Source organism: Protopterus annectens, unplaced genomic scaffold (genome assembly GCF_019279795.1).
Source record: "Protopterus annectens isolate FY-2018-M unplaced genomic scaffold, PAN1.0 ctg61251_obj.part0, whole genome shotgun sequence".
In the NCBI taxonomy this organism is placed as follows: Eukaryota; Metazoa; Chordata; order Ceratodontiformes; family Protopteridae; genus Protopterus; species Protopterus annectens.
Genome location: NW_025049809.1, coordinates 1 through 14,617, shown reverse-complemented (window position 1 = coordinate 14,617; position 14,617 = coordinate 1). Strand labels below are relative to the sequence as shown.

At 31.5% G+C, this 14,617-nt stretch overlaps 1 protein-coding gene across 1 annotated transcript; it reads left to right on the top strand.

The window, feature by feature from the left end:
• Nucleotides 1-775: 775 nt before the first annotated feature.
• LOC122791989 (location of vulva defective 1-like) lies at nt 776-13,593 on the top strand (the record flags this gene model as incomplete). Its single annotated transcript, XM_044059850.1, has 7 exons — nt 776-909; nt 3,410-3,508; nt 5,027-5,125; nt 7,627-7,725; nt 9,246-9,344; nt 11,847-11,945; nt 13,465-13,593. Coding segments are annotated over 7 exons (757 nt in total), but the record flags the coding sequence as incomplete, so codon positions are not given.
• Nucleotides 13,594-14,617: the final 1,024 nt, after the last annotated feature.

Below are 14,617 nucleotides of genomic sequence, written 5' to 3'. Positions count from 1 at the left end.
TGTATAATTTTTAGATAGTTTGGTTATTTCCAAAAGTAGTGATTATCCATGAGGGTTAAAGAAGTCAGCATAAGTTCCACTAATTGACAGGTTTTCATTCTTGCAGTTTTGCTAAATGTATTTTTAGTAGTGACAGTTTTAAATGAACTTAAAATAGAATATTACAATTTATTCTGCAAAGCAGATTATTTCAGAACTTAAATTTACAGGAAAAACATATAGAGATTGTGCTGTCACTAAAATTCAAGTGACTTAGTTTTAATAATTGGCCCCAGAACTGAAGAATCCTTGCCGGTAGGTAAAACCATCAAGTGGAATTGTCTGTTCATCTCCCCTGTGGGGCTTGCAAGTGCAAGATTATCTGACAGGAAATTAGGAAGTGCAATTTATCAGCCAATGAGTGCAGATATCACTTTCTGTGCTTGCTACAGGGGCAGGTCTTCTTCCTGGCAATGATTCATATAGATGAGATGGATAACTTTAACAGAAAACCCACTTCACATCTCCCTTCAGTTCTGGAAGCCTGTTATGGATTGGGAGTAGAGTTTGCTAGTCAAATAACCTAGTAGCCACATCTATATTCTTGTAAATGCCAGTGCCTTATATTCAATGCTCAAACTAGGTGATGAGTAAGGAATGGGACAGTTGGATGGGATGTAGGTGATGGCACTAACCTAGTAGAAACAGAGAGTATTGCAGAGTAGGAAATGATGCACTCCTGAAGAGAGACTTGACCTCTTATTGAGAAGGTTAAGATTATTTAATGATACACAAGTTGTCACTTTCTTAAATACACAATATTTCTTGCAGAAACAACATCAGGGCAAACATCTATTAAAGAATCACAGAACAGTGCATTTCTTCCTGAGGAAATATCAACCACTAGCCTGAATGTAGTTCCTACAACAGATAAAACTGTCCATCATTACTTTGTTAGTAATGGACACCTGATACAAATTAGCATTAAACAAAAAGTGAAACCGTCTAATTACTTCAGATGAGTTTTACTATTAGAAGGATAACAGTTTAAATTGCTGTTTCTAAAAACTACTCACTTATTGATCCTCATATCAACAAGGGATGATCAGCTGTACCAGTTCAGTCTGTAAGAGATAGAAGGTTATGGGGGTTGTTCTGCTTAGTCAGTTTCACTATCTCTAAACCATCATAGATATATCTTTGCTTTACACAAAACATATTATTTTTAACAAAGCAAAACAGCATCAGATTTGCAGGTAAATCTATCATGTCAAATGTTGACTGAGCACTTGCAAATGTATAAGTAAAATAATACACAATGGCAATGACAAAAATCAGCCAAAAGTCATAATTAGCAAAGATAAAACATTTTCAATATTCCACAAACAAATTCAAATTTTAAGAAGCACGTTTATTGCTATCTAATAAACTGAAAATTCCTAAAACTCATAGACTTGAATGAAAAAAATAAAGAAATATTAAAATCTCATGGTCTGTAGAGTATATAAAAGTTGAGCTCAATAGTGAAACTAAAAAACCCATACAGAAATTCTTGAAAAATACTGACAAACAGACCACAAGAAATTTTGGTAATACTAAATAAAAAATGTAAATGAAATCAATGTCTTAATATGGAATTTCTTTTACCAAAGAATCAAATTACAGAAGCTTATTTATTAGGGGAAAATATGACTTTACCATACTATCTATAAAGTGCTTCCATGTAAAAATCAAAGAACATTATAATATTAAAAAAATAAACCTTTTTCTTGTTTGAGTTTTACTGTTTCATACATCTACATATACTTTAACAATCATATGTCTTATTGAAAATGATTTAAGGGATGGATATTTTATAATATTTTTGTATCAGCAGAAAATATTGGTGCAGTTGCTATATTCTGCAGAATCACATTGAAATACTCCAATGGTAATTTAACAAGAGGGAACACTATCATTTTAATGCACAAAGTATCCATAATGATTTGAAAGATACCATACACTCATTTGCATGAGTTTCATGGCTTTGGTTAATTTGGAAAATAATTTTTCTACACTGTTTGTTGCAAAGTATATAAGGTAACCCCTATTTTGTGTGTTTGTACAACAAAACTGGCATGTAATGATATGAGCTATTAAGCAGGTGTTTTTTCCATTTTTCTGTTAAAACAAAAAATAAGTTGATAAATGAAACAGACAGGAAATTCTTAGTTTACCGAAAGAATTGAGTTTGTAAATTAAATGTATGTTTCAGTAAAACAGTAAAACAGCAGCAGATGTGCTTGGAAAATATAATGTCAATGGTTGACTGCAACACTTGTAATGTGTAAGTAAAATGATATGCAATAACCAAAGGAAAAGTCAGCCTAAAGTTAAACTGCCAAAGTTTAAACTATTTCACTACTTCACAAGCAAAAATCAAATTTCAAGAAGCACATTTATTGCTATTTAAAAAACTGGAAGTTCTTAAAGTTCATTGACTTGACTTGAAAGAAAAAATAACTAAATATAAAAATGTTATGGTCTGTAGTGTTCATTAAAGCTGAGATGCATTGTAAAACTACGAAAATCTTACAAATCATATGAAAAATACTGATATACAGTCCACAATACATTTTTGGTAATAATAATTTAGATAATGTAAAAGCTAAGTGTGTTAACCATGAATTAGTTTTAGAAAAGGATCAAAATAAACTGACTTCATAGAGAAATAATATATTGTACATCTATCTGTAGTGAAATTGCGACCCGTTAGTATTTACATAAAAATGGATCACCTTTCTTCTTCTTTGAATTTTACTGTTTCATACATCTACATGAAATTAAATGTTACATGCTTATGGATTAAGCCATGGATAATTTTATAACATTGTTCGTATAAGCAACATATCTGGGTGAAGATGCTATATTCTGCAGATGTACATTAAAATACTGCACTGGTAATTTAATCTGCAAGAGTTCTATACATTTTAATCTAGTGATGATCTATGATGAATAGAAACTTAACATATACTCGTCTATATGTTTGTTTATGCCTTGAATCGACTTGTAAAATAATTTGCAAAGTATAGGGGGTAAGCCATATTTGGTGCATTTTCAAACAAAATTGGCATGTAATGGTTTGTGCTATAAAGTTGGAAAAAAGTAAGTTGACAGATGTAATAGGTGAGATACTGATAGTTTAACAAAATAAATGAGGTTGTAAAACAGACATCTGTTTCAGTAAAGCTGAATGCATCAGTAGTTTAAGAAGGAGGGGTTACTGCATCTCAAAGTCTAAATTCATCAAGCTCTTCAGTTACTGTAGTTCCTTTATCAGATACAGAAACAGCACCAACAGAAACATTCATGCATGAATTAGAGGTTATCACATATAGGTCAACAACTGCATTAAGCCCTACATTTACTTTAATTGCTATTTCACTTTCAGAAAAAGCATCAACAGAAACAACCATTCAAGAAACAGAAAGTACCACATCTCCATCTCGAAGTACATTAGGCCCTACTCCTGTTCCTGTTACTACAGCAGGTAATGGCAGAAATATATGTTAAGGAGAAAGGTTTTGCAGATCAAAGCTAAACTGCAATTTGAATGTCATAGATTTTTAGTTGAATTTGATCAGCTTAAACCCTACAGCTGGATTTCTGTTTAGTGAAGTTATGATATTTGTACTATGACTTATATAAACAATAAGAGAATATAACATGAATAGCTCACAAATCTATTCATTATAAATTTACAGGTCATCAAACTGATAATCTAATAACTTACTTTTTTTATATTATAGTTAGCAAGTTTTAATGCACATTATTAAGAAAATATTAAACGGTAAAGCCTTTCTTAAGGGTCATTTCTGAATGGTTTAGTTGATATTGAAGAATTGTACTTTGGGACTATATTTCTATGAAAGTCCTCTATGTTCAACAATGTTGAATGCCTGAATTCCATTTTGGAATCATCCTAGGAATACATCTTTTCTAATCTGAGTATAAGCACTTAGAGGTGTCTTCTGACCTTCACTGTCAATCAAAACTTGTTTAACTTCTTGAGGTAGTGGTTTACACATTGATTAAATTTTTACAAAACAGTTTTTGATTTTTTCATTTAAAACCATTAGCTCTCTAACAGCATTATGGACACTGATTCTTAAATATAACTTTCAACATAAACGTTAGCAGCTATTCCTCTATGACATTCTATACTTACTCATCACATGATGAGTAAAATTCTTGTTTAGATATTTGAGTATAAATTAATATGGTTATTTCCAAAAGTAGTGATTATCCATGAGGGTTAAAGAAGTCAGCATAAGTTCCACTAATTGACAGGTTTTCATTCTTGCAGTTTTGCTAAATGTATTTTTAGTAGTGACAGTTTTAAATGAACTTAAAATAGAATATTACAATTTATTCTGCAAAGCAGATTATTTCAGAACTTAAATTTACAGGAAAAACATATAGAGATTGTGCTGTCACTAAAATTCAAGTGACTTAGTTTTAATAATTGGCCCCAGAACTGAAGAATCCTTGCCGGTAGGTAAAACCGTCAAGTGGAATTGTCTGTTCATCTCCTGTGGGGCTTGCAAGTGCAAGATTATCTGACAGGAAATTAGGAAGTGCAATTTATCAGCCAATGAGTGCAGATATCACTTTCTGTGCTTGCTACAGGGGCAGGTCTTCTTCCTGGCAATGATTCATATAGATGAGATGGATAACTTTAACAGAAAACCCACTTCACATCTCCCTTCAGTTCTGGAAGCCTGTTATGGATTGGGAGTAGAGTTTGCTAGTCAAATAACCTAGTAGCCACATCTATATTCTTGTAAATGCCAGTGCCTTATATTCAATGCTCAAACTAGGTGATGAGTAAGGAATGGGACAGTTGGATGGGATGTAGGTGATGGCACTAACCTAGTAGAAACAGAGAGTATTGCAGAGTAGGAAATGATGCACTCCTGAAGAGAGACTTGACCTCTTATTGAGAAGGTTAAGATTATTTAATGATACACAAGTTGTCACTTTCTTAAATACACAATATTTCTTGCAGAAACAACATCAGGGCAAACATCTATTAAAGAATCACAGAACAGTGCATTTCTTCCTGAGGAAATATCAACCACTAGCCTGAATGTAGTTCCTACAACAGGTAAAACTGTCCATTATTACTTTGTTAGTAATGGACACCTGATACAAATTAGCATTAAATAAAAAGTGAAACCGTCTAATTACTTCAGATGCTTTTTACTATTAGAAGGATAACAGTTTAAATTGCTGTTTCTAAAACTACTCACTTATTGATCCTCATATCAACAAGGGATGATCAGCTGTACCAGTTCAGTCTGTAAGAGATAGAAGGTTATGGGGGTTGTTCTGCTTAGTCAGTTTCACTATCTCTAAACCATCATAGATATATCTTTGCTTTACACAAAACATATTATTTTTAACAAAGCAAAACAGCATCAGATTTGCAGGTAAATCTATCATGTCAAATGTTGACTGAGCACTTGCAAATGTATAAGTAAAATAATACACAATGGCAATGACAAAAATCAGCCAAAAGTCATAATTAGCAAAGATAAAACATTTTCAATATTCCACAAACAAATTCAAATTTTAAGAAGCACGTTTATTGCTATCTAATAAACTGAAAATTCCTAAAACTCATAGACTTGAATGAAAAAAATAAAGAAATATTAAAATCTCATGGTCTGTAGAGTATATAAAAGTTGAGCTCAATAGTGAAACTAAAAAACCCATACAGAAATTCTTGAAAAATACTGACAAACAGACCACAAGAAATTTTGGTAATACTAAATAAAAAAATGTAAATGAAATCAATGTCTTAATATGGAATTTCTTTTACCAAAGAATCAAATTACAGAAGCTTATTTATTAGGGGAAAATATGACTTTACCATACTATCTATAAAGTGCTTCCATGTAAAAATCAAAGAACATTATAATATTAAAAAAATAAACCTTTTTCTTGTTTGAGTTTTACTGTTTCATACATCTACATATACTTTAACAATCATATGTCTTATTGAAAATGATTTAAGGGATGGATATTTTTATAATATTTTTGTATCAGCAGAAAATATTGGTGCAGTTGCTATATTCTGCAGAATCACATTGAAATACTCCAATGGTAATTTAACAAGAGGGAACACTATCATTTTAATGCACAAAGTATCCATAATGATTTGAAAGATACCATACACTCATTTGCATGAGTTTCATGGCTTTGGTTAATTTGGAAAATAATTTTTCTACACTGTTTGTTGCAAAGTATATAAGGTAACCCCTATTTTGTGTGTTTGTACAACAAAACTGGCATGTAATGATATGAGCTATTAAGCAGGTGTTTTTTCCATTTTTCTGTTAAAACAAAAAATAAGTTGATAAATGAAACAGACAGGAAATTCTTAGTTTACCGAAAGAATTGAGTTTGTAAATTAAATGTATGTTTCAGTAAAACAGTAAAACAGCAGCAGATGTGCTTGGAAAATATAATGTCAATGGTTGACTGCAACACTTGTAATGTGTAAGTAAAATGATATGCAATAACCAAAGGAAAAGTCAGCCTAAAGTTAAACTGCCAAAGTTTAAACTATTTCACTACTTCACAAGCAAAAATCAAATTTCAAGAAGCACATTTATTGCTATTTAAAAAACTGGAAGTTCTTAAAGTTCATTGACTTGACTTGAAAGAAAAAATAACTAAATATAAAAATGTTATGGTCTGTAGTGTTCATTAAAGCTGAGATGCATTGTAAAACTACGAAAATCTTACAAATCATATGAAAAATACTGATATACAGTCCACAATACATTTTTGGTAATAATAATTTAGATAATGTAAAAGCTAAGTGTGTTAACCATGAATTAGTTTTAGAAAAGGATCAAAATAAACTGACTTCATAGAGAAATAATATATTGTACATCTATCTGTAGTGAAATTGCGACCCGTTAGTATTTACATAAAAATGGATCACCTTTCTTCTTCTTTGAATTTTACTGTTTCATACATCTACATGAAATTAAATGTTACATGCTTATGGATTAAGCCATGGATAATTTTATAACATTGTTCGTATAAGCAACATATCTGGGTGAAGATGCTATATTCTGCAGATGTACATTAAAATACTGCACTGGTAATTTAATCTGCAAGAGTTCTATACATTTTAATCTAGTGATGATCTATGATGAATAGAAACTTAACATATACTCGTCTATATGTTTGTTTATGCCTTGAATCGACTTGTAAAATAATTTGCAAAGTATAGAGGGTAAGCCATATTTGGTGCATTTTCAAACAAAATTGGCATGTAATGGTTTGTGCTATAAAGTTGGAAAAAAGTAAGTTGACAGATGTAATAGGTGAGATACTGATAGTTTAACAAAATAAATGAGGTTGTAAAACAGACATCTGTTTCAGTAAAGCTGAATGCATCAGTAGTTTAAGAAGGAGGGGTTACTGCATCTCAAAGTCTAAATTCATCAAGCTCTTCAATTACTGTAGTTCCTTTATCAGATACAGAAACAGCACCAACAGAAACATTCATGCATGAATTAGAGGTTATCACATATAGGTCAACAACTGCATTAAGCCCTACATTTACTTTAATTGCTATTTCACTTTCAGAAAAAGCATCAACAGAAACAACCATTCAAGAAACAGAAAGTACCACATCTCCATCTCGAAGTACATTAGGCCCTACTCCTGTTCCTGTTACTACAGCAGGTAATGGCAGAAATATATGTTAAGGAGAAAGGTTTTGCAGATCAAAGCTAAACTGCAATTTGAATGTCATAGATTTTTAGTTGAATTTGATCAGCTTAAACCCTACAGCTGGATTTCTGTTTAGTGAAGTTATGATATTTGTACTATGACTTATATAAACAATAAGAGAATATAACATGAATAGCTCACAAATCTATTCATTATAAATTTACAGGTCATCAAACTGATAATCTAATAACTTACTTTTTTTATATTATAGTTAGCAAGTTTTAATGCACATTATTAAGAAAATATTAAACGGTAAAGCCTTTCTTAAGGGTCATTTCTGAATGGTTTAGTTGATATTGAAGAATTGTACTTTGGGACTATATTTCTATGAAAGTCCTCTATGTTCAACAATGTTGAATGCCTGAATTCCATTTTGGAATCATCCTAGGAATACATCTTTTCTAATCTGAGTATAAGCACTTAGAGGTGTCTTCTGACCTTCACTGTCAATCAAAACTTGTTTAACTTCTTGAGGTAGTGGTTTACACATTGATTAAATTTTTACAAAACAGTTTTTGATTTTTTCATTTAAAACCATTAGCTCTCTAACAGCATTATGGACACTGATTCTTAAATATAACTTTCAACATAAACGTTAGCAGCTATTCCTCTATGACATTCTATACTTACTCATCACATGATGAGTAAAATTCTTGTTTAGATATTTGAGTATAAATTAATATGGTTATTTCCAAAAGTAGTGATTATCCATGAGGGTTAAAGAAGTCAGCATAAGTTCCACTAATTGACAGGTTTTCATTCTTGCAGTTTTGCTAAATGTATTTTTAGTAGTGACAGTTTTAAATGAACTTAAAATAGAATATTACAATTTATTCTGCAAAGCAGATTATTTCAGAACTTAAATTTACAGGAAAAACATATAGAGATTGTGCTGTCACTAAAATTCAAGTGACTTAGTTTTAATAATTGGCCCCAGAACTGAAGAATCCTTGCCGGTAGGTAAAACCGTCAAGTGGAATTGTCTGTTCATCTCCAATGTGGGGCTTGCAAGTGCAAGATTATCTGACAGGAAATTAGGAAGTGCAATTTATCAGCCAATGAGTGCAGATATCACTTTCTGTGCTTGCTACAGGGGCAGGTCTTCTTCCTGGCAATGATTCATATAGATGAGATGGATAACTTTAACAGAAAACCCACTTCACATCTCCCTTCAGTTCTGGAAGCCTGTTATGGATTGGGAGTAGAGTTTGCTAGTCAAATAACCTAGTAGCCACATCTATATTCTTGTAAATGCCAGTGCCTTATATTCAATGCTCAAACTAGGTGATGAGTAAGGAATGGGACAGTTGGATGGGATGTAGGTGATGGCACTAACCTAGTAGAAACAGAGAGTATTGCAGAGTAGGAAATGATGCACTCCTGAAGAGAGACTTGACCTCTTATTGAGAAGGTTAAGATTATTTAATGATACACAAGTTGTCACTTTCTTAAATACACAATATTTCTTGCAGAAACAACATCAGGGCAAACATCTATTAAAGAATCACAGAACAGTGCATTTCTTCCTGAGGAAATATCAACCACTAGCCTGAATGTAGTTCCTACAACAGGTAAAAACTGTCCATTATTACTTTGTTAGTAATGGACACCTGATACAAATTAGCATTAAATAAAAAGTGAAACCGTCTAATTACTTCAGATGCGTTTACTATTAGAAGGATAACAGTTTAAATTGCTGTTTCTAAAAACTACTCACTTATTGATCCTCATATCAACAAGGGATGATCAGCTGTACCAGTTCAGTCTGTAAGAGATAGAAGGTTATGGGGGTTGTTCTGCTTAGTCAGTTTCACTATCTCTAAACCATCATAGATATATCTTTGCTTTACACAAAACATATTATTTTTAACAAAGCAAAACAGCATCAGATTTGCAGGTAAATCTATCATGTCAAATGTTGACTGAGCACTTGCAAATGTATAAGTAAAATAATACACAATGGCAATGACAAAAATCAGCCAAAAGTCATAATTAGCAAAGATAAAACATTTTCAATATTCCACAAACAAATTCAAATTTTAAGAAGCACGTTTATTGCTATCTAATAAACTGAAAATTCCTAAAACTCATAGACTTGAATGAAAAAAAATAAAGAAATATTAAAATCTCATGGTCTGTAGAGTATATAAAAGTTGAGCTCAATAGTGAAACTAAAAAACCCATACAGAAATTCTTGAAAAATACTGACAAACAGACCACAAGAAATTTTGGTAATACTAAATAAAAAAATGTAAATGAAATCAATGTCTTAATATGGAATTTCTTTTACCAAAGAATCAAATTACAGAAGCTTATTTATTAGGGGAAAATATGACTTTACCATACTATCTATAAAGTGCTTCCATGTAAAAATCAAAGAACATTATAATATTAAAAAAATAAACCTTTTTCTTGTTTGAGTTTTACTGTTTCATACATCTACATATACTTTAACAATCATATGTCTTATTGAAAATGATTTAAGGGATGGATATTTTTATAATATTTTTGTATCAGCAGAAAATATTGGTGCAGTTGCTATATTCTGCAGAATCACATTGAAATACTCCAATGGTAATTTAACAAGAGGGAACACTATCATTTTAATGCACAAAGTATCCATAATGATTTGAAAGATACCATACACTCATTTGCATGAGTTTCATGGCTTTGGTTAATTTGGAAAATAATTTTTCTACACTGTTTGTTGCAAAGTATATAAGGTAACCCCTATTTTGTGTGTTTGTACAACAAAACTGGCATGTAATGATATGAGCTATTAAGCAGGTGTTTATACCATTTTCTGTTAAAACTAAAAATAAGTTGATAAATGAAACAGACAGGAAATTCTTAGTTTACCGAAAGAATTGAGTTTGTAAATTAAATGTATGTTTCAGTAAAACAGTAAAACAGCAGCAGATGTGCTTGGAAAATATAATGTCAATGGTTGACTGCAACACTTGTAATGTGTAAGTAAAATGATATGCAATAACCAAAGGAAAAGTCAGCCTAAAGTTAAACTGCCAAAGTTTAAACTATTTCACTACTTCACAAGCAAAAATCAAATTTCAAGAAGCACATTTATTGCTATTTAAAAAACTGGAAGTTCTTAAAGTTCATTGACTTGACTTGAAAGAAAAAATAACTAAATATAAAAATGTTATGGTCTGTAGTGTTCATTAAAGCTGAGATGCATTGTAAAACTACGAAAATCTTACAAATCATATGAAAAATACTGATATACAGTCCACAATACATTTTTGGTAATAATAATTTAGATAATGTAAAAGCTAAGTGTGTTAACCATGAATTAGTTTTAGAAAAGGATCAAAATAAACTGACTTCATAGAGAAATAATATATTGTACATCTATCTGTAGTGAAATTGCGACCCGTTAGTATTTACATAAAAATGGATCACCTTTCTTCTTCTTTGAATTTTACTGTTTCATACATCTACATGAAATTAAATGTTACATGCTTATGGATTAAGCCATGGATAATTTTATAACATTGTTCGTATAAGCAACATATCTGGGTGAAGATGCTATATTCTGCAGATGTACATTAAAATACTGCACTGGTAATTTAATCTGCAAGAGTTCTATACATTTTAATCTAGTGATGATCTATGATGAATAGAAACTTAACATATACTCGTCTATATGTTTGTTTATGCCTTGAATCGACTTGTAAAATAATTTGCAAAGTATAGGGGGTAAGCCATATTTGGTGCATTTTCAAACAAAATTGGCATGTAATGGTTTGTGCTATAAAGTTGGAAAAAAGTAAGTTGACAGATGTAATAGGTGAGATACTGATAGTTTAACAAAATAAATGAGGTTGTAAAACAGACATCTGTTTCAGTAAAGCTGAATGCATCAGTAGTTTAAGAAGGAGGGGTTACTGCATCTCAAAGTCTAAATTCATCAAGCTCTTCAATTACTGTAGTTCCTTTATCAGATACAGAAACAGCACCAACAGAAACATTCATGCATGAATTAGAGGTTATCACATATAGGTCAACAACTGCATTAAGCCCTACATTTACTTTAATTGCTATTTCACTTTCAGAAAAAGCATCAACAGAAACAACCATTCAAGAAACAGAAAGTACCACATCTCCATCTCAAAGTACATTAGGCCCTACTCCTGTTCCTGTTACTACTGCAGGTAATGGCGGAAATATATGTTAAGGAGAAAGGTTTTGCAGATCAAAGCTAAATTGCAATTTGAATGTCATAGATTTTTAGTTGAATTTGATCAGCTTAAACCCTACAGCTGGATTTCTGTTTAGTGAAGTTATGATATTTGTACTATGACTTATATAAACAATAAGAGAATATAACATGAATAGCTCACAAATCTATTCATTATAAATTTACAGGTCATCAAACTGATAATCTAATAACTTACTTTTTTTATATTATAGTTAGCAAGTTTTAATGCACATTATTAAGAAAATATTAAACGGTAAAGCCTTTCTTAAGGGTCATTTCTGAATGGTTTAGTTGATATTCAAGAATTGCACTTTGGGACTATATTTCTATGAAAGTCCTCTATGTTCAACAATGTTGAATGCCTGAATTCCATTTTGGAGTCATCCTAGGATACATCTTTTCTAATCTGAGTATAAGCACTTAGAGGTGTCTTCTGACCTTCACTGTCAATCAAAACTTGTTTAACTTCTTGAGGTAGTGGTTTACACATTGATTAAATTTTTACAAAACAGTTTTTGATTTTTTCATTTAAAACCATTAGCTCTCTAACAGCATTATGGGCACTGATTCTTAAATATAACTTTCAACATAAACGTTAGCAGCTATTCCTCTATGACATTCTATACTTACTCATCACATGATGAGTAAAATTCTTGTTTAGATATTTGAGTATAAATTAATATGGTTATTTCCAAAAGTAGTGATTATCCATGAGGGTTAAAGAAGTCAGCATAAGTTCCACTAATTGACAGGTTTTCATTCTTGCAGTTTTGCTAAATGTATTTTTAGTAGTGACAGTTTTAAATGAACTTAAAATAGAATATTACAATTTATTCTGCAAAGCAGATTATTTCAGAACTTAAATTTACAGGAAAAACATATAGAGATTGTGCTGTCACTAAAATTCAAGTGACTTAGTTTTAATAATTGGCCCCAGAACTGAAGAATCCTTGCCGGTAGGTAAAACCGTCAAGTGGAATTGTCTGTTCATCTCCCCTGTGGGGCTTGCAAGTGCAAGATTATCTGACAGGAAATTAGGAAGTGCAATTTATCAGCCAATGAGTGCAGATATCACTTTCTGTGCTTGCTACAGGGGCAGGTCTTCTTCCTGGCAATGATTCATATAGATGAGATGGATAACTTTAACAGAAAACCCACTTCACATCTCCCTTCAGTTCTGGAAGCCTGTTATGGATTGGGAGTAGAGTTTGCTAGTCAAATAACCTAGTAGCCACATCTATATTCTTGTAAATGCCAGTGCCTTATATTCAATGCTCAAACTAGGTGATGAGTAAGGAATGGGACAGTTGGATGGGATGTAGGTGATGGCACTAACCTAGTAGAAACAGAGAGTATTGCAGAGTAGGAAATGATGCACTCCTGAAGAGAGACTTGACCTCTTATTGAGAAGGTTAAGATTATTTAATGATACACAAGTTGTCACTTTCTTAAATACACAATATTTCTTGCAGAAACAACATCAGGGCAAACATCTATTAAAGAATCACAGAACAGTGCATTTCTTCCTGAGGAAATATCAACCACTAGCCTGAATGTAGTTCCTACAACAGGTAAAAACTGTCCATTATTACTTTGTTAGTAATGGACACCTTGAACAAGACTGAAACCACAGCTTAATGCAGAAATGGTACAAACCAGGCTGATGCGATTTAGCGCTTTCTTTCACTTTAATAAAATGTGAACTTCTTCAGAAACATGTGCCCTCCCCAGCACATGTCTTTTAAATCCTATAGAACAGGATATGATGTCACGAAATTATCCCTAATTATTAAATGTATATATACATAAATACAAAGTATTACACTGATATGTATATCAAAAACTGTATAAGTGTGTAAAAAAGCATCTAGATGTAATAAAGCATCATATATGAAATCCATACTATCATTCATATTTATATAATACTAAATAATAAATAATAGATAATTTAATTCACATAACATCGTTCTAAAACAGAATACTTGAAAATTGAATATAAACTTAAAATTATATCCTAGCTGAATTAATTCACTATTAAATGAACATTCCTGATTATGAAACTAAATAATATTGTAATACACTTACAACTTTTGTAAGATGATAGACAATGTTATTTGTATAACAAAAAACATTTGATGTTGATAACCTCATTGAGGCCTGGGTACTGGTCCGCCCCTAACATTAGTTGCCAAATAGTCTCCTTTTGCTCTAATTTGTTGTTGGTGTCCCCCATGAATGTCACTTTTTCTATGTGGTCTAGAACATAAAACTCAAACTTTTTAAATTCACTGCAAACTAAAGAGTGCCTTGCAAGTGCATTATTTTTATCCCTATTCTTAATAGCTAAGGTATGTTCGTAAATCCTCCGCTTAAGACTCTGACAGTTTTGCCCACATAATAACATTCACATGATGCACAGCAAGCCAAATAAACCACATATTCACTGTTGCAGTTAAAATATTTCTTGGCCCAAAAAGTTCTTTTTGAATGTTTCAAAGTAACAAAGGAACTATTGCTAAGGAATCTACATTGTCTACAATTAGTGCATGCAAATGTACCCTTTTTTATAAGATCTCTAGACCTGACTACAGAACTTTTTCTTTTTGTAGGACGCTAACATTTCTT